This window comes from Salvelinus namaycush, chromosome 3 (assembly GCF_016432855.1).
Source record: "Salvelinus namaycush isolate Seneca chromosome 3, SaNama_1.0, whole genome shotgun sequence".
NCBI lineage: Eukaryota > Metazoa > Chordata > Actinopteri > Salmoniformes > Salmonidae > Salvelinus > Salvelinus namaycush.
The window spans coordinates 51,084,052-51,104,920 of record NC_052309.1 but is presented as its reverse complement, the minus strand read 5'-3'; the positions used below and the strand labels follow the sequence as shown (position 1 = coordinate 51,104,920).

The 20,869-nt window shown below is 43.4% G+C and overlaps 1 protein-coding gene across 4 annotated transcripts; it reads right to left on the bottom strand.

Annotated features, from left to right (window-relative positions):
• Positions 1 to 671: 671 nt before the first annotated feature.
• On the bottom strand, positions 672 to 19,960 carry LOC120032281 (RNA-binding protein 27-like). 4 transcript variants are annotated; one of them, XM_038978300.1, is made up of 21 exons: positions 19,761 to 19,960; positions 18,906 to 19,024; positions 18,623 to 18,750; positions 18,431 to 18,513; positions 17,975 to 18,171; positions 16,870 to 17,184; positions 15,787 to 16,017; positions 13,057 to 13,218; positions 10,794 to 10,940; positions 10,348 to 10,492; positions 9,935 to 10,118; positions 9,486 to 9,713; positions 9,194 to 9,325; positions 8,920 to 9,048; positions 8,730 to 8,804; positions 5,545 to 5,706; positions 5,299 to 5,403; positions 3,994 to 4,206; positions 3,698 to 3,781; positions 3,465 to 3,584; positions 672 to 3,208 (listed from the first exon to the last, which is right to left on the bottom strand). In XM_038978300.1, exons 1-21 carry the CDS (start codon positions 19,817 to 19,819, stop codon positions 3,128 to 3,130), a joined length of 3,099 nt encoding a protein of 1,032 aa, XP_038834228.1. In that variant the 5' UTR covers positions 19,820 to 19,960; the 3' UTR covers positions 672 to 3,127. The 4 variants fall into 4 exon arrangements, with proteins under 4 accessions (XP_038834228.1, XP_038834236.1, XP_038834246.1 ...); XM_038978308.1 differs by having other exon boundaries at positions 9,194 to 9,322; XM_038978318.1 differs by having other exon boundaries at positions 10,348 to 10,489.
• Between the last annotated feature and the right edge of the window lie 909 nt (positions 19,961 to 20,869).

Genomic DNA, 20,869 nt, shown 5'->3' with positions numbered 1-20,869 from the left:
TGTTTCCTCCAGCATCTTCACAAGATCCTTTGCTGTTGTTCTTGGATTGATTTGCACTTTTCGCACCAAGTACGTTCATCTCTAAGAGACAGAACGCGTCTCCTTCCTGTGCGGTATGACGGCTGCATGGTCCCATGGTGTTTATACTTGTAAACTATTGTTTGTACAGATGAATGTGGTGCCTTCAGGTGTTTGGAAATTGCTCCCAAGGATAAACCAGACTGAGGTCTTGGCTGATATCTTTTGATTTTCCCATGACGTCAAGCAAAGAAGCAGAGTTTGAAGGTAGGCCTTGAAATACATCCACGAGTACAACTCCAATTGACTCAAATGATGTCAATAAGCCTATCAGAAGCTTCTAAAGCCATGACATCATTTTCTGGAATTTTCCGAGCTGTTTAAAGGCAGTCAACTTTGTGTATGTAAACTTATTGTGATAGTGAATTATAAGTGAAATAATCTGTCCGTAAACAATTGTTGGAAAATTACCTGTGTCATGCACAAAGTAGATGTCCTAACCAACTTGCCAAAACTATAGTTTGTTAACAAGAAATTTGTGGTGGTTGAAAAACAAGTTTTAATGACTCCAACCTAAGTGTATGTAAACTTCTGACTTCAACTATATATCATTCAGTATCTATACTAAAGAAAGGACACAACACAGGTTTTGAAGGTAATATTTTTTGGGAATGGTTTCTCTCGCATCTTCGCAATGTTGAAATTTGAACGGTATAGTTTTTCTTTTTTACTTGTCTAATTGAAGTTGTTTATTTAAATGTTGTATTTTGTTCCTTTCCAGATAACACCATTCCTCCATGTTTATTGGTAAAAGCAAACATGCTAGTGAGTTAGAAGTCCATTTTACAAACAGAATAAATCAAAAATACATACACTTCCTGAAATTATAAACAGTAACAAATCCAAAAGAATATTCTTCCTATAAGTGTTTTACATTTTACACTACCATCCACAAGGTAGAAAATCATCAAAGCAATTTCTGAAATCTCACTGAAGTAATAGTCCTGCCATTAGATTTGTCCTACTGAAGTTATCAAGCAAAGGGCTGTTCATATGTTGCTGTTCATATGCAATCCAAACAGGAAACGCACATAGCAAACAAGAAGGGTACTGTGCAGTGGAAAAACTACAATTTCTTATTCTCTGCATTGTCCTTCTAGAGCAGGGTTCTCCAACCCTTTTCCTGGAGAGCTACCGTCCTGTAGGTTCTCACTCCAACCTTAATCAAACCCAAATCTAATAATCAGCTGGTTGATAAACTGAATCAGGTGTTACAACTGGGGTTGGAGTGAAATCCTACAGGAGGGTAGCGCTTCACAAACAGGGTTGGAGAGCCCTGTTCTAGAGTCTGACTCATCCCTTTCTCACATTCCAATGGGCTTTTTATTGATCTCCAGAAATAAACATGTGACCTGTTGTGACCTAACTGATTTAAAATTGTCATGCTGATAATGTTATCGCCAAGCCTCACACTGTTAGGACAAGTCAAAGTCTAGAGAGGAGTCTTACTTTCCCGTTACTCTAATCTCCTAACTTTCTCAATAAGACTGCAAAATGAACAGGGGTCAAAATCTTATAGGGGCTATGGCAACATAACCGTTTTCAGCGCTTACATTGAATTCAATGGTTTAGTCTTGAGTTACAACAGGGTGGTTGGTCCTGGCCAAATATGAAAGCAGAACATGCTATAGGGTTCAATATCTATACTTCAGGGGCATCTCTAAAGAATTTCAGCTCTCCCTCTCTTGAATAAATGTAAATACAGTATGGAAATATAGCTTTTTTTCATCAATTATACACAATCATACAAGAGTTGATGTTAGTTAGCACATTCAGAGCCACCAACGTTTCTCCACTTGCAGGGCGGTATGGGGAGATCCTCACTCATTAACATTAGGTGCTTCGCTTACATGGAAATGGATTAACTGCTGATGTATGTAAATTAAGATCAGAAACTGTGCATGGAAACATCACCAATCTGTAACAAATGACTGGTTATTTGACAACTCTGTCAAAACCATACATTTTCCTTGAAGATGAATCCTGGCAGAGATGAGTTGGTATGAATGTGTCTTTGATGTTATGTGAAGTGACGCCACAAGGGTTGGTTTAAACACAAACCTACGTTAAATAAGCAGAGTAAGTGGGACCTCTTTTCCTGACAATTTCCACATTCATTCAAGTGACTAAAAATGGAAAAAAAGTATCAAAGTAAATCCTATTGCAAACATTTACAAAATGTACAGAAGAAAATCACGCATCTCATAAAAAGTCAGACTTCTGCTGATTACGTAAGGCAAACTTAGAGATCAAATCAAATGTTCAGTATACATTCAAACACCATTGTCTACAGATATCCGACACATTTGACAATAAATGACTAGCTCCTCATCCAAATAGGTCTTTGGCTTTCAGATGACTAAGGGGAGATGACTTGGGTTAAGAGAAAACACTTGTTACACACCGTCTCAAAAGTGCGTAACAGTCTTGGTGTTCATATGCACATAAAGTGGCACCACACATTTAGTCGACAACAAAATACTCAGGGGAATATCAATTTTATCTCTAAATTCAAGACGGAGGTTGTATCTAATTTGCAAGGGCATTTCAACAGGGGAGTGTAAACTTCGTGACCTCTGCTGTAGACCGAGACGGTGAGATCTGTGAGGGTGTGGCCATCCCTGGACTGAGGACCTTTAAGCCTCGAAATTATAGACAACATTAGCCAAACGAGGGAGAGAAGGAAACCATAGCTTAAATATATATAAAAATAACTAGCTATTCACAGTAGTCACAAATGTTGTGTGTTACCGATTATCTAGTAACCACATCGAAACATACATCTATTTATAACGATTTAGATTTTTTATCTCAGAAAAAGTGAGATTTGAATAATTATTCAGATGTTTGAAGAGACAAAACAGTCTGCCTTTTCAAGCTTCAAACATATCATTAAAGGAACTGCTTTCTCTCATAAGCGTTTCATTCTTCAGTCTCAAAATACTGGAAATTGCAACAACAAAAAACAAGTGATTTCGTCAAATCGGCTTGAATTCGTTTTTAAAAAATAAAGTAATTCCCACTAAAAAGTGTGACGTTCGTATTGCATTCATCGCCTCCATGAACGACTCTCGTACTCGTCATCCTCATCGTCGTCTTCCTCCATAAGCAGGTAGGGGCCGACTTGCTCCTGGAGGAATGAAATCAAAGAACATGCATTTTGATGTCATTAAAACATTGACTAAAAACGATCTATAATTCTGCAAAATAAATCCAAAACTCACAAAATCCACCATTTTGCAATCGATAATTCGTATTAGGACACAGCTATGCTGCACTCTTATTTATATCATTGAATTCTGATTTATTAACATGACATGCTTTTCCAAAATGCCTAAATGGTACAAAAACGGGAAATGTATGGGGAGAGATGTATAGTAACGTACCTTATTGGCCTCATCCTTCAACGACTCCTCTTCAGGCTCTGTGGACACGGATGGAGTCTTCGGCTTGTGCCATGAAATCTGTAGAACGCGACCTTTGAACTTTGCTCCTTGGTTTGCAGCCTATAAAATGTGAAAATGATCATGAAGGGTGAAATTCAATTCAAACTTGTGTTAACTGTTATAAAGGCATCCAAATGTTACTAGCTACTGTGCGTCATATCTGCAGGACATACATTCTCTGCTTCACTTCGGGTCTTGAACGTCATGACAACGCTGGTAGCATCCTGATCATGAAGCTCCTGTATCTCACCAAATTTCTGTGACAAAGACAAGAATACCAAACAGCCGTAAGTGCCAGTGGAAACTCCTTTACACATCTTCTCAGGCATTGTTTTTACTACAATAACGATTCATGCTTTGTACCACAGGATGAGTTCTAGCTCTGACTATTCAATGTTAAAATAAGCCATTTTGGGGAAACCATGCAACTAGCTGGATAGGATAAGATGTGATGGTTGTATTTCCTTACCACAAAGTGAGGCATCAGCTCCTCCTTCTCTTCCTGTGTGACTCCCATGATGGCGATGGCCCGGGGCCTGTGGTCCACCACCATGTGATTGCCCCCTCCTCTGCGTCCCCGTCCCCGTCCCCTGCCCCTTCCTCGGCCTCGGCCCCTGCCCCTGACGCCTATTGGATCGTCCACCTTTCCCCGCCCGGTCGGTATCAAGCCCAACCGCGTGGCCTAGGAGAACACAGCCAACAAAGTCATCAGATCCACAGCTACTCCTCAACAACAACACAAAACGAGGTGCCACCTGGCACTATTAGGAGAGTAACACAGAGGCGGTTGTGCCACCTGGCATGTCCTCAGCAAACAGTGCCATGCAGCGTCAGTATCTAGGAAGAAAATGTAATGCCACTCAGAACAAGTGTCCCCACAGGTCTGGTATCCAACTTTAATGAGTCCAAGGGAATATGGACCAGCAGGCTGATTGTGGTGGGCCTGAAAGCTTGGAGCGGCAGGTAGCCTACTGGTTAAGGGCTTTGGGCCAGTAAACAAAAGATGGCTGGTTCGAATCCCCGAGCTGACTAGGTGAAAAATCTGTCTGTAAGTCGCTCTGGATAAGAGAGTCTGCTAAATAACTCAAATGTAAAAATGGAGCAGAACGCCAACACTCGTCCTTCCCCACCCCTCCTACTAAATGTCATCCCTCTATTTTCTTACAAGGAACACCAGCTCAAACTTTAATGAAATCAGATGCATCAATGTAGGATATGTGTTTCGTTAGGATTCGTTAGTGGGTGTCCTCTGGGCTTGGTAAGTGCCTGCATTTTAATGTGCAGAAGAGGGATAAAGCCATGCATATTTCATGGAAGCTAATTTAAGCACACCAGGCTGGGAAAGCCATGCAGAGAGGTGTTGCCATGAGAGAGAAAAAACGAGTTTGTTGTTTAGAACCTGATCCTCTGACACCGAGGACGTGTTTTTCCTCTGGAATTGATTGTAGAATTTTTTCATGTTCTATATTTTTGGGGCGTGCCGGCAATGATTTTGCCCTGGCGCAGCACCCCAGCTAAATGACTGCAGAGGAAACACTGGGCAACATATGTGACTAGCAGCAGACGAGAGAAGCTGTGTGGCAAGGCATATGTTCACATCCAAGGTGATGTCCTGCTGCTCGCTTCAGACCATTCTTCTAAAAGGTTGCACATTTGTTGGCGTTGTCTTGTCTGCCACTACTCTTTCACTATGCCAGAACACTGCCACATTCCAGACGTGGTCATTAGTTCTAGAGAGAGGACTTCCGAAAGTATGGATGCCCTGTCTACCCACCTCAACCTGCAGCTGGCCCAGTTTCTGCTTCAGGTCTGTTGTGTCCTCTCCAGAACTCATCTTCTTGTGGAAATCAAGCTCTGCATCCAGAAGCTCCTTTTGTTTCTGAGGGAAAGCACAAATCAAACAGAGCTATTGATATTACGTTTGGATTTCCACAATGCACGAACTACATTGTATAAGCAAGTACTGTAAATGGCGCAATTAAGAAATTACAGCCCTATATGATATGGTAGGTAGACTCACATCTATCTTGGTCTTGGACTGGGCCGTGGAGTGGGAGGCTGGGCTCATCTCGTTCTGGAGCTGGGAGATCTTGTCGGTCAGATCCTTGAGAGTCTTCATAAGGTTGGCCCTCTCCTCTGGCTTCAATGTGGCCCGGTTCTTTTCAAGTCTGTTTATTAGAGCCTATAGGAGGAAGGACATGATATTGACTAATCAGTGCTAGACAAGCAGGGTTTTCCAGGACAACACACAGGCTCTTTTGGTCTTACTGGTGTCCTTGGTTTTGATAGTGAATGAACAATGTGATGACGATCACTGCATGTGGCTTATGTGCAACTGTAAAATGGAAGGTGGTGATATCCTTTAAATTATTAACTACACTAAACAGAAAGATCAACGCAACATGCACCAATTTCAAAGATTTTAACAGTTTATAAGGGAATCAGTCAATTGAAATAAATAAATTAGGCCCTAATCTATGGATTTTACATGACTGGGAATACAGATACAGTGCATTTGGAAAGTATTCAGACCCCTTCCCCTTTTCCACATTTTGTTACGTGACAGCCTTATTCTAAAATGATTTAAATTATTTTTTCCTCCTCCTCAATCTACACACAATACCCCACAATGTCAAAGTGAAAACAGGTGTTATCCAAAATTGTAGCAAATTTATTAAAAATAAACAGAAATACCTTATTTACATAAATATTCAGACCCTTTGCTATGAGACTCAAAATCAAGCTCAGGTGCATCCTGTTTCCATTGATCATCCTTGAGATGCTTCTACAACTTGGAGTCCACCTGTGGTCAATTCAATTGATTAGACATGATTTGGAAAGGCACATACCTGTCTATATAAGGTTCCACAGTTGACAGTGCATGTCAGAGCAAACACCAAGGTCAGAGACAGGATTGTGTCGAGGCACAGATCTGGGGAAGGGTACCAAAACATTTCTGCAGCATTGAAGGTCCCCAAGAACTCTGGTGCTCAGCTCCACAGAGCACCAGAGTTCCTCTGTGGAGATGGGAGAACCTTCCAGAATCTCTGCAGCACTTCACTGATCAGGCCTTTATGGTAGTGGCCAGACTAAAGCCACTCCTCAGTAAAAGGCACATGACAGCCCGCTTGGAGTTTGCCAAAAGGCACCTAAAGGACTCTCAGACCATGAAAAACACGATTCTCTGGTCTGATGAAACCAAGATCTAACTCTTTGGCCTGAATGTCAAGCATGGAGGAAACCTGGCACCATCCCTACGGTGAAGCATGGTGGTGGCAGCATGTTGTGGGGGATGTTTTTCAGCGGTAGGGACTGGGAGACTAGTCAGGATCGAGGGAAAGATGAACAGAGCAAAGTAGAGAGATCCTTGATGAAAACCTGCTCCTGAGCGCTCAGGATCTCAGACTGGGGCGACAGTTCACCCTCCAACAGGACAACGACCCTAAGCACACAGCCACGACAATGCAGGACAATGCAGGAGTGGCTGTGAATGTCCTTGAGTGGAGCCCAGCCAGAGCCCGGACTTGAACCCAATCGAACATCTCTGGATAGGCTTGAAAATAGCTGTGCAGTGACGCTCCCTATCCAACCTGACAGAGCTTGAGAGGACCAGAGCAGAGAAGGGGAGAAATGCCCCAAATACAGGTGTGCCAAGCTTGTAGCGTCATATCGAAGAAGACTCGAGGCTGTAATTGCTGCCAAAGGTACTGAGTAAAGGGTCTGAATACTTGTATAAAAGTGATATTTCTCCCAAAATTTTATACATTAGCAACAAATTCTAAAAACCTGTTTTTGCTTTGTCATTATGGGGTATTGTGTATAGATTGAGGGGGGGGAATTATTTAATCCATTTTAGAATACGTCTGTAACGTAACAAAATGTGGAACAATGCACTGTATGCATCTCTGTTGGTCAGAGATACCTTGAAAAAAAAAAGTAGGGGTGTGGACCAGAAAACCAGTCAGTATCTGGTGCGACCACCATTTGCCTCATGCAGCACGATACATCTCCTTTGCATAAAGTTGAATCAGAATGTTGATTGTGGCCTGTGGAATGTTGTCCCACTCCTCTTCAATGGCTGTGCGAAGTTGCTGGATATTGGCAGGAACTGGAACACGCTGTCGTACATGTCGATCCAGAGCCTCCCAAACATGCTCAATGGGTGAATAGGTCCTTGCGACATGGGGCTGTGCAATATCATGCTGAAACATGAGGTGATGGCGTCGGATGAATGGCACAATGGGCCTCAGGATCTGATTACTGTCTCTGTGCATTGAAATTGCCATCGATAAAATGCAATTGTGTTCGTTGTCTGTAGCTTATGCCTGCCTATACCATAACTCCACCATGGGGCACTCTGTTCCCACTCTGGTGGCATTAGCAAATAGCACGCCCACACAACGCCATACACGTTGTCTGCCATCTGCCCGGTACAGTTGAAATCGGAATTCATCTGTGTGAGAGCACACTTCTGCCAGTGGCCATTGAAAGTGAGCATTTGCCCACTGAAGTCGGCTACGACGCCGAACTTCAGTCAGGTCAAGACCCTGGTGAGGAATACAAGCAACAGATGAGCTTCCCTGAGACGGTTTCTGACAGTTTTTCGGAAATTCTTTGGTTGTGGAAACCCCAGTTTCATCAGCTGTCCGGGTGGCTAGTCTCAGACAATCCCGCAGGTGAATTCAGATGTGGAGGTCCTAGGCTGGCGTGGTTATACGTGGTCTGCGGTTGTGAGGCGTGTTGGACGTACTGCCAAATTCTCTAAAACGACATGGGAGGCGGCTTATGGTAGAGAAATTAAATTAAATTCTATGGCAACAGCTCTGGTGGACATTCCTGCAGTCAGCATGCGAATTGCACTCCCTCAACTTGAGACACGTGGCATTGTGCTGTGTGACCAAACTACACATTTTAGAGTGGCCTGTTGTCCCCAGCACAAGGTGCACCTGTGTAATGATCATGCTGTTTAATCAGATTCTTGATATGCCACACCTGTCAGGTGGATGGATTATCTTGGAAAAGGAGAAAATCTCACTAACAGGGATGTAAACACATTTGTGCGCACAATTTGAGAGAAAAATATGCTTTTTGTACATATGGAACATTTCTGTAATATTTTATTTCAGCTTATGAAACATGGGACCAACACTTCACATGTTGCGTTTATATTTTTGTTCAGTATATATGTAATATAAGCAACCATACCTTCTGGCATTCAATCTGTTTCTCAAGCATCTCCTGCTTTTTTTTCCTCATGTCCTGTTGCAACTTCAATGTCTCCTGATACGAACAAAGAACAAACCAAACAATTGATTAGAGTGGAATTTAGATTTTTGTATGAAAGGTGATGATACACTGAAGCTTATTCAAAATGCTAACAGCAAAACTGACTTGCCTGCTTCTTTTTCAAGACCTCGAGTTCTTCAAGTGCTTTGGCAGTTTTACCAAGTGACTTGGATGTTGCCTTGAGGACTGTGGACATGTAGGGTCCCTTCTGAAGGGCCCCAGTGGAGGCCAGGAGTGCCTAGGATAAAAAGAGACAAACAGACCCTTTGATTACTACCTTACCCCCTGTGTCAATCCACTCCCTTTACCATAATACAACACCGTGCTGCAGACATGTATAGGGGCACACTCAGACCCACAGAGCATAGGAAATTACTGCTTACTGCTGCAGTGTCCGCGCTGGGGTGCAGGGAGTCCAGTTTGTCCCCGGCCAAAGCCCCAACACCGTGGCAATGTTTGGGCACCGTCTTATTATTCAGCACATAGGCCCCGGGACTGTGCTGCTTTATCACCTGCTGGTTTTTACAGAAAGATAAAAAGTAATGCATGGATGATGATCACTGCTGACCTGGAGCTTAGAACTTCTCTGTTCAAAACCAAAACTGCTGGTTGAATGAATTAATGGTTTGACCAGCTAAAAAAGAGTTTTGCAGTAGTCACAAGTGCGCTGTTCACCTTGTGGACGTTGGGTTGCTGTTGCCCCATGGCAGAGCTCTGGCTCGGTCCGTCCCCCTGACCCTGACCCATGCTCTGTCCCTGCTGCTGGGTGTTGGCCTCTCGGTGCCAGTACACACGGATGAAGCGGTTGTTGAGCACCGCCTCAATGCTGGAGATGGCCCGCCGTGCCTCTTCGTTGGCTGTGTACTGGATCAGAGCTGCCTCTGGGTCACCACCAAACACCACCTATTGGAGACGGGACAGGAGGGGACAGGTCAAAGGAGATACAGGAAGTAGTGATATAGGCAAGCGGGTGTGTCCCTGATTACCCTCGAAAGTATGTAGACGCCCCAATAATGATCTAAAAAGATCCTGTGTTTAGTGGTACAAATGATATCAAGAAATTGTGAGTAAAGTGCGAGATAAAAAGCGAATGAAATAGTCAACTACAGTCATGTTACTCTTACCTGAATATTCACGATGGTACCAAACTTGCTAAAGTGTTCATTCAATTTGGTGATGTTGTTGAGATCTCGGGGGATTTTGCGAACTTCCAGCTTAGTGTTGACATAGTGATTCTTCTTGGGGAAGCCACCGTGTTGGGGCTTGTTGTTGGGGAAGTTGAGTTGGTTGTTGGCCTGGTAGTTTGACCTGGAAGAGAATGACGGAAGTGAGTGACAGGGCAGAGGAGCCAATGACAGGGATCTGTGAAGCAGAGTTCGGGCCAAGTAACGAGTCATCTAAATCCAGGCACCTACAGATCGCAATTAAAACTACCATTGAACTGGAATCGCTCACAACGCTGCAGTGGTGGAGGGTGGGTACTGTGCGTGTTCAGGGTGGCCCTTGTGTGTGTGTGTGTGTGTGTGTGTGTTCTTACTTGTCCATCCAGGGTTTTTTGGGCAGCTGGCCCTCTGTGGGCCCCAGGGGCCTCTTCCTGCTCTCCTGCTCGGTGCTGCTGTAGCGGGACACACTGCTGGGAACACTGGCCACTGCCGGCTCTGTCTGGATCACTATGTTAGCTGCTGGGAAAAGGAGAAAAACAGTCGGTCGTAATGACACAGCTAGAATCTGGACTGCTGTCTGGATGACAATAAGGATATGTAGTGAGTGATTCTAGCTGTGCGTGGCTTTTTCTCTTAAGATCCTAGTCTGGTTCGAGTTGTTTGATCATGTTCTCCAAATGAACTAACATATGGAACTCGTCTCATGTTTCGTATTGGTTAGGAACAGAGGAAAGGCCCAATCTAAATAACTAAAGTGACTTGTGTTGAGTAAAAGGGATCGATTAATTAAAGCGGGACAGGATAGACCCACATGTGATACCTCTGGATCCCTGGCCATCTCCGGAAGTGAGGCCAATCAGGTTGGGTCTCTGGGTCTGGATGCGGGGGATGAACTGCCTGTACTGGGGCCGGCTGGCTGCAGTGATGCCTGGAGACTCTGGGTTGTAGGCCTCTGGGTCGTAATTATCTGGCAACACAAGGGATGGGACACATCATTAGAAGAACTAAAACAGCATTTTACACTGTGGGGAGTGACAATTCCCAAATAGGCATATCTGTAATAACACCTACTTTAACTGTATGCATGCTTACAAGGAAAACCTAAGTATGGTTATACTATTGAGCTCAATATTATAAAGTCTGATTTTGCTATATAATAGGCTATGGCTTGGGACTGTCAAGAATGCATGCACTAAACTAAAACATGGAGACACCCAGAGCAAGTAAAATAAATACACACACGCAGAGTTCCTCTGTCCAGTGTCTGTTCTTTTGCCCATCTTAATCTTTTATTTTTATTGGCCAGTCTGAGATGTGGCTTTTTCTTTGCCTAGAAGGCCAGCATCCCGGAGTCGCCTCATCCAGGATGGCACATCAATGCGAGCTGTGGCAAGAAGGTTTGCTGTGTCTGTCAGCGTAGTGTCCAGAGCATGGAGGCGCTACCAGGAGACAGGCCAGTACATTAGGAGACGTGGAGGAGGCCGTAGGAGGGCAACAACCCAGCAGCAGGACCGCTACCTCCGCCTTTGTGCAAGGAGGAGCAGGAGGAGCACTGCCAGAGCCCTGCAAAATGACCTCCAGCAGGCCACAAATGTGCATGTGTCTGCTCAAACGGTCAGAAACAGACTCCATGAGGGTGGTATGAGGGCCCGACGTCCACAGGTGGGAGTTGTGCTTACAGCCCAACACCGTGCAGGACGTTTGGCATTTGCCAGACGCCATTCGCCAATTCGCCATTGGCGCCCTGTGCTCTTCACAGATGAAAGCAGGTTCACACTGAGCACATGTGACAGACGTGACAGAGTCTGGAGACGCCGTGGAGAACGTTCTGCTGCCTGCAACATCCTCCAGCATGACCGGTTTGGCGGTGGGTCAGTCATGGTGTGGGGTGGCATTTCTTTGGGGGGCCGCACAGCCCTCCATGTGCTCGCCAGAGGTAGCCTGAGTGCCATTAGGTACCGAGATGAGATCCTCAGACCCCTTGTGAGACCATATGCTGGTGCGGTTGGCCCTGGGTTCCTCCTAATGCAAGGCAATGCTAGACCTCATGTGGCTGGAGTGTGTCAGCAGTTCCTGCAAGAGGAAGGCATTGATGCTATGGACTGGCCCGCCCGTTCCCCAGACCTGAATCCAATTGAGCACATCTGGGACATCATGTCTCGCTCCATCCACCAACGCCACGTTGCACCACAGACTGTCCAGGAGTTGGCGGATGCTTTAGTCCAGGTCTGGGAGAAGATCCCTCAGGAGACCATCCGCCACCTCATCAGGAGCATGCCCAGGCGTTGTAGGGAGGTCATACAGGCACGTGGAGGCCAGACACACTATTGAGCCTCATTTTGACTTGTTTTAAGGACATTAGATCAAAGTTGGATCAGCCTGTAGTGTGGTTTTCCACTTTAATTTTGAGTGTGACTCCAAATCCAGACCTCCATGGGTTGATAAATTTGATTTCCATTGATAATTTTTTTGTGATTTTGTTGTCAGCACATTCAACTATGTAAAGAAAAAATAATTTAATAAGAATATTTCATTCATTCAGATCTAGGATGTTATTTTAGTGTTCCCTTTATTTTTTTGAGCAGTGTATATATATTATTGTTTTGTATTAAGAGTAGAGAAATGGACTGCATTTAAATTAATTCATTTTCTCACGTATGTGGGCAGGATTAGTCAAATAAAGTTTGCACTCATCTAATGTGCACCTTACAGCACCAACAGTAGATTTCCAGTTCAGAAACAGTGTGACCCTCTGGTCAACATATGTTATTGCACCCTAAAGAAATGACTTGATCATGCAGGCAAGGCAGTAGGACACAAAAACAAAACTAACACCACCACCCAAAAAGGAAATAATTTGCAAAACGTGAATGAACCATGTGACCATAAACATTTTAAACCAATATAATTTCTCTGTCTTTCCTCACTTACTACAGTCAAACTGAACAATGCCATTTGGTTCACATTGATTTGAAAGATGATGTTTTTCAAAGAAAACAAACTGATAAAAAGTTAAATAATATGGGAGCTATGCTTAAAAGTACCACTTTTCCATGCCAATTGAGAAAATCATAGCTGCTTACATTCTGACTGAGAATATTGGGGGTGTAGAGAGACTGAAGAAGATGGAGGTGGTGGAGGAAGAGGTGGTGGAGGTCCCACTCCAGGCGGTCCCAGAGAGGACGCAGAACTCGCTCCTGAGTTGTTGGGAGTATCTATCCCACTTGCTGGTATTAATGGGGGCCCTATGGGAGATACAAATCCAAGCTGAACCCAGCTAATACTAGACAAAAGCCATTTACTTAAACTCCTAAACAGTAAAGGCTAGGTAAAGTACAGACATGCCGTATAGGGTGAGCACTAGTGAGGGTAAGACAACAACAAAGACAGCTGTTTCTCTGAGGTGCGTAATTTCAAAGATTTTACTGAGTTACAGTTCATATAAGAAATCAGACAATTTAATTAAATTCATTAGGCCCTAATCTATGGATTTCACACGGCTGGGCAGTGGTGCAGCCATGGGTGGGCCTTGGAGGGCATAGGCTCATCCACTTGGCAGCCAGGCCCAGCCAATCAGAATAAGTTTTTCTCCACTAAAGTGCTTTATTACAAACAGAAATACTCCTCAGCAATGACATTGTAGGCAGCTTATGGTAGAGAAATAAATATTATATTCTCTGGCAACAGCTCCGGTGGACATTCCTGCAGTCAGCATGCCAATTGCATGCTCCCTTAAAACGAGACATCTGTGGCATTGTGTTGTGACAACTGTACATTTTAAAGTGGCCTTATATTGTCCCCAGCAAAAGGTGCACTTGTGTAATGATCATGCTGCTAAATCAGCTTCTTGATATGCCACACCTGTCAGGTGGATGGATTATCTTGGCAAATGAGAAATGCTCACAAACAGGGATGGAAACAAATTTGTGCACAAAACTTTTGAGAGAAATAATACTTATGTGTATATGGAAAATTTCTGCAATCTATTACTACAGCTCGTGAAACCAACACCTTACATGTTGAGGAGATATTTTTCTTCAGTGTATGTAACACAACAAACCGTCCTTATGACATGCTATTTCTCAATTTAACAGGCAAGCCTTGAACTCGATATCTGCGCGAGACTCATTTCTTCATCCAGCAACCGCAGCGTTTCATACCGCACCGCGCCCCACCCGCTGGCTTTCTGTCCGACTCCCACCCGCTACCACAAGAACTGGTCCCAAACCCAACGCAGTCCCGCAATGTTCTTTTAGGCGTATGTGACGCAGCTCACGTGCCAGCCACGGTCCTAGCCATTTTGCGCCCTATAGGCAATATCAAATGCGGAAAAATAACTTAAGAAATAGGTTAAATTACCAGAGATTCTCACGTGGCCCATTATATTAGACTATCTGTATTACTGGGCTGTATCAACCAATATGCTAGATGTAGTTGAAGAGAGCAGAGTTGGAGAGACTTGCTCTTTCGCTAGAGCTATTTTTTATAGCCTACCTTTTAGGAGTGGAAAGATTTTCAGACTGATAAATATGCGTGATCAATATTTATTACTAGGCAATGCAGTAAACTATAGCCTAATCATATTTAGGAAGTACATTTCCTTGGAAATATAACTGCCCAGTGCTCCTCCGCCCATGCATTGGCCTACTCCATTTAATTGAGACCACACGCGCACCTGATCTCGCACACGTGGCTACTGAACTTGAAGCAGCAAGAATAACGACAGCGACACTTACTACTTTTGCATATAGGATATAACCTAGGAGGCCGATATGCAGGCAGAGACAAATAAATGGGAAATCAATACTTATTAAAAATTAAAAGGTGCAACGGTCGCTCACCATAGTAGCCTTCTTCTCAAACCATTTTGAAATGATATTTTAGGTATATGATCACACTGGCAATAGATCATTTGCTGAGCATAATACTTGTTTATTTTACTGGACTGATGGCCTGCATCTGATGGTCAACCTGAGGGGAGGGAGAGCGCATCAGTGAGGCTGCCTCTCACCCGACTCACCGTCCCTCCTCTCTCCCTCCCTCCGCTGAGTAAAGGGGACAGTCTTCCAGCTGATGGCGAAACTCAAGTCGAAGTAGGGAGAATGTTCAACACTTTTATAAGCCATAAAATGCACAAAGTGTTGACAGTGCTGAATAACAAGTTAAACATGAAGTTACTTATAAAAACAGCAGTGCTTTGCTGTATTCGTTGAGTCTCCATCTAGTCATGGATTTAAAAGTTTTAAAATCTCACAGTATCAACTTTGCTGTGCGCTCAAGACTTATTTTTACAGTCTAAGAAACCGTGCAGACACGGTGATCTGAGCTATCTGATTGGCCAGCGGTAGGCCTGTAGGTGCACCTGATTTGCACTGTGGGTCTGCCGGGTAGGCGGAGTTCTACCTTCAGACACATGAAATGGTTCAAAATGGTCACACTTTGCCTTCCCGGCGCTAGGGCTGCTGAATCAAGTGCACATACCACCAACAGCGTGAAGCGAATAAAAAAAGAAAGAAATTGAATTGCCAGGCTTTATCGTTGCGTTTTCTACAGAAATGTTTGGTGATCGACTAGGAACGCGATCGACCGGTTGTTGACCACTGATGTAAACAAACATCCATGCATCCTAAAATAACTCTCACCACATTAGGATCTAAAGTTAGGCCTCTGGGTTTTTCCTAATCATGTGACCTGACCAGGAAAAACACTTGGCCTTAACCTATGTCAAACACAGACTGGTAAGCATTCGGGGATCAGGAGTGATGGTCGAATTGGAGATGGCATCATAGCAGAGACATGGTAACATTACTCACCAGGAGGAGGCATAGGGAAGATGCCCGGTGGGGGCGGCTGGCCGTGGGGGGGCATGGGCATCCTGATGGCAGGGGGCGGCTCGGTCATGGGTGGCATGGCCATCCGGGCCGGTGGTGGCATGCCAGGTGGGGGAAACGGGATCATGGCGGGCAGCGTGACGTCGTCCACAATCAGAGGATCATTGCCGTGGTCAAAGGGACAGAGGTCACCACGCACACAGAAACCTTTCTCTGTGGAAGACAGAAAGGAAGATCGATGAAAATTGCATAAAAATGATCAATTACATTCTTACCATAATTGCGCTCAGAATTGCTTTCCCCTTTCAGTCCAAAATTAGATGCATCTACTTTGCAACTGTTTTGTTTAGAGCTCCTGATAACACCCAGGCAATTCTCTGAACCCTCAATGGTGGGGCAGAGTGAGAAATATCGCTGCCCTGTTGAGACTGTTGGATAAATATAAACAGTGTCCCATTGGAGAAGCAGCTCTATGCCTGATCTGCACTCTCAGGGGAAGGATGTTGAACCGGGGTCATTAGTGGTGCTTTAAACCAGGCACACACTTACTGAGGGTTAGAATGCAACCAACCTACTGCATTTAATTCATAAACAAACAATTGGCTGATATTTGACTGTAAATATTTGCACAATTTGACTACTATAGACACATGAACTTAACACTCTACAGAGAAGGCTCCTAGCATATACAATGACTAGAAGGCAATCCAAGGCCACCTGTTTCAATATTGAACATCCTTTCACAAGTTTTTGCATGTACATGCATTACATTAGAAACTATTTTGGATATGGATGATTTAGTCTTGTCGTTCAGTCACTAAAACCGATAAGAGATGTTCAGCTACATAAACAACAGGTCATTATTGTAAAAGAGAATGGGTTCTCAATGACTTACCTGGTTAAATCAAGACACAAGTAAAAGCCAGATATTGTTGATAGATTAACTGTAGGGCTAAGAGACATAGGTAACATCTAATTTCATAATATAGACCTAAGATCAGAGTGAAATTAGACTATTTCAGTTGATAAGTCTTTCTCCAGAATAACCCAGAGGTGAGCCCTTACCGTCGTAGTCGCGACAGCGGTGCTTGACTGAAGTGCTCTTGTTGAACAGCTTGCCCTCCCTGTGATTGGAGTAGTAATTAGACCAGCTCTCCGTGGTGCTGTCGGGCAGGTGAGCGGGCGCTACCACGGTAACAGAGCTGGGGACAGCTTGGCCAGCAGAGGAGGGGAACGGGTGCTGCTGGGGGGTTGGCAGGAGAGGTGGCGGATGCTGGTGTTGCTGCTGGTGTTGCTGCTGTTGTTGGGTACCCAGGGACCCAGAGGTGGAGTTGAAACTCTCAGGCTCCTTCCTCTCCACTTCAAACTTTGACCTGTAATCTGTTGAACATACAGAGACACAGAGAAAAGCTTTAACCCAAAAGTCACAATGTAAACTTAACATTACACCACTGGTTCTGGGTTAAGTTTAAAAACCGTTGAAGTACTACATAAGTCATTTTTTGGGGTTGCCATACTTAACTTCTCCAATTATATTTTTTTACAACTTTTAACTCCCCCACATTCCTAAAGAAAATATTTACTTTTTACTCCCATACATTTCCCCTGACACCCAAAAATACTCATTACATTTCGAACGCTCATGCAGAACAGCAATATGGTCCAATTCACGCACCTATCAATATAACTTGTTGTAATCCCTACTGGAGTGTGCCTGTCTGTACAAAAAAGGAAAAAAAGAAAATTGGTCGTCTGGTTTGCTTAATATAAAGAATTTGATGTATAGCATTTACTTTTACTCAAGTATGACCATTTAGTACTCTTTCCACCACTGTACATAAGTACATTTAAAACCAGATACTTTTAGATTTACTCAAGTAGTATTTTACTGGGTGACTTTCACTGGAGTACATTTTTATTAAGGCATCTTCACTTTTACTCAAGTATGACAATTGAGTCCTTTTCCCACCACTGCCCAGAATTTATCATAATCTTTATTATGAGACATCCACACCACAGAGGGCATTTAAGGATCTCCCCAGTACGAGTCCAATCAATAGGCTAATTTCTTGAATCTTGCCTCTTCTTAGCAAAGATTTGTTTTCAACCTTTTAGGTTAACATTTGAAGTGAAGCAGATTTGTTCATGTCCGCGCCCCTGTGAGTCTCACCTCTCCCTCTGCTGTGCTCCTTGTCCCTGCTCATGCCTCGGCTCCCACTTCGGCTGCGGCTCCTGCTGCGGCTGTAGCTGCGCCCACGAGAGTTGCCTCCGCGCCGGTCATGCCTATCGCGGTGGGAATCTGTGCTTTTACCGTGACGGTCCATGTCACGCCGCTTGCGGTCGTCTCGTCTGCGGTCATCACGGCCCCTGTGTGGTCAGGCGATCAAGGCATGTTGGTTAGTTATTTAGCAGCACCTTTTATACAGTACCAAACATTTCAAGGTAATCTGTACTACTGATGTGACTAGCATTTCAACAACAAGACCTACATTGTGTGTCAAAGATCATTAGACATAAGAGCCTAATCAAGCCAACATCTTGACCTCCAGAGAGCATCATCACTGTCAAGAGGTGAACTCACTGGAGAGAACCAGGAAAATAACAAAAACATAGATATCAGCCTTACCTTGTCTCGTTGAAGTCAGAGCGGTTTCTCAGTGGACTTCTTCTCCTCCTGTTATCCCCCCTATCCTCTTCTACATTTTCAACCTTATGATGAAGAAAATAACAATAATGAGCTATATCCCAACCATCAAAGACAGCAAAATAATACAACGGAAAGGATTCTGCATGAAGCCAGTTCAACAAATGCCCTTACCTCCACAGCCTCCTGTTTTAGTACAGGGAGTTTGGTGTCCTCTTTGGGAACTTCCTTAGCAAGTGGATTACCCAAGTAGTTTTTGGTGGTCAAACATTCAAAGAGCTTATCAACAAATTCGGTGGTTTCTGTAATAGGTGAAGTATCAAGGCATAAGACTTTTATAGACAATTATTTTTGAATTATTTCAGACTATCATTCAGTCACCTAAATGTTTCCACAATGGAAATACTAGTTTATGTGACGCAAAACAACACTGACAATAATGAGTTGTGTGTCCTACCTTTTTGTAAGAAGACATCCAGTTGATCTGCACAAAGTGCTTTCAGCTCTTTCTCAGGTTTGTCCTTCTTTACCAAAGCCACAACATAGTTGGCTAAAGCAGAGGGGTCAGCATCACATCTGCAAAAGCAACATGATCCATATTGCTCAGAACAGGGTTTGAATCAGACAATATCTGTCAATAATCATGTGTAACCAAGCCAAGAAAGTTGCAATGACAATTAAGTTTGAGATTTTGAATTGAGGCAGCAGGTTAGACACTAATCTAGTTCTACCTAACATATATGTTAGCAATGACAACACACACGTATATAAACTGGGATGTCAGGCTTTCTAACTGGCTAGCTAGCTGGTTGGCTATAAATGCTAGACGTCACTACTAGCAGTGTCTAGGAGTAGCTAAGCTATCTTAGCCACTACATTTATAACAACGCCAGTCTAGTTTTTAATATCCTAAGTTACCCATACATCACAAGCCACACTTGCTGTGCAATAGTAATATCAATGATTCTCGTTGGTTGGGACGATGTTGATTGAGTTTAACTAGCCAACTTTAGTTAGCTGGTAGTCAGACAAAGTTACCTAGTTACCTAGCTTTCCAGCTGGCTAGTTAGTTAAATGTATTGCGGCAGCGACACCAAAACACATAACGTTATCTAGAATGCCTTCATGTGATTAGTGTCTACAATTTGCCCAACATACCAGATATGCAGAATGTATAACGACGTATAATTTACACCACAAACGTTCAATTGGTATTTGTACTGCCACATAGCAAGTTAGCGGTGGCGTAGCTAGTTAGCGTGCTAACTCGTGCAAGCTAGCTAGCTAAGTGTCATTTCAATTCATCACTCACATTGGCTCCAGGAGTTTTGCGAGCCACGACTTCAAAGCTTCCACATTTTCTATGATCATCGTGAAAACGGCTTAATAATACTGACTATAAGTTCAAGGTGTGTTGTGATATTCCTACTTTCATCGTCTATAAATGTATATTAAGCTTAGGCCTTTACTAATCACTTCACTTGCAGGTCGGACGAATTGCTTTACGTTCAAACACAGGCATGGCAACATAAGGTTCATTGCTAATTTGGATCCTTGGGACGTCCCAACTCTGACGTTACCCCCTTTGAAATTGAAAATGTTAAGGTTATGGTTTGATAAGGGTTAAGGTAAGATTTAGGGTAGTGGTTAAGGTTCAGGTTAGGGTTAGGGTTAAGGGTATGGACGTCCCAAGGATACTACATAGCACTAACCGCGACATAACGGGCATGTTGTAAACCAATCAGCTGGCCAAACCAAAGGGTTTTCACTAGTTATCACAGCCACAAGGTCTACAGTATATCGTAAACATTAATGAAAACTAAAATGTGCTTTTTGGTCTTAATTTAAGGTTAGGGTTAAGCATACATTTAATAGTTTTGTCAAGGTTAGGCTCAAGGTTTGGTTTAAAATCAGATTTTAAGAAGACAAGTTGTATAAATAGGCGGGGTTTAGCTATTTGTGGATGTGGTAACTAGTGACGACTAAACCAAGGGGAAACCATCATTCAACTTTTGTAGTAGGAAAGATTTGTTTCTCTTTTGGTCAATTCAACAACAGAGCGATACGAACCTTGTTTCAGCAGGATGTTGTATCTATCTACACCTTATGCCATGCCTTATTGGAATGGATTTATTGATAATATCTGTTGGAAAAAAGTTTGGATGTTGCCACACACATACCTACTTGTTAAGAAAATTATGGAAGTTTCCTTTAAAATGATTCGTAAATATTATCCTGTCAACCACTATATGAAGAAGTTTAAGGAAAATATCAACTCAAATTGCTCCTTTTGTAATGACCACCCAGAAACAGTGTTGCATCTTTTTTGGCATTGTATTCATGTAAGAAAACTGTGGCAAGACATCAGTAGATTTATAATTGAACACTTTTATGAAGGTCTTACACTATTGTGGAGAGATG

What these genes read in the sequence shown, in the direction of transcription:
- LOC120032281 (XM_038978300.1), bottom strand. Translation starts at nt 19,819, where the DNA reads ATGATCATAGAAAATGTGGAAGCTTTGAAGTCGTGGCTCGCAAAACTC. An exon ending in CTTCCCTATGCCTCCTCCTG is followed by an intron (nt 13,219 to 15,786) that starts GTGAGTAATGTT and finishes TATCTCCCATAG; the next exon opens with GGCCCCCATTAATACCAGCA. An exon ending in CCAATATTCTCAGTCAGAAT is followed by an intron (nt 10,941 to 13,056) that starts GTAAGCAGCTAT and finishes TTGTGTTGCCAG; the next exon opens with ATAATTACGACCCAGAGGCC.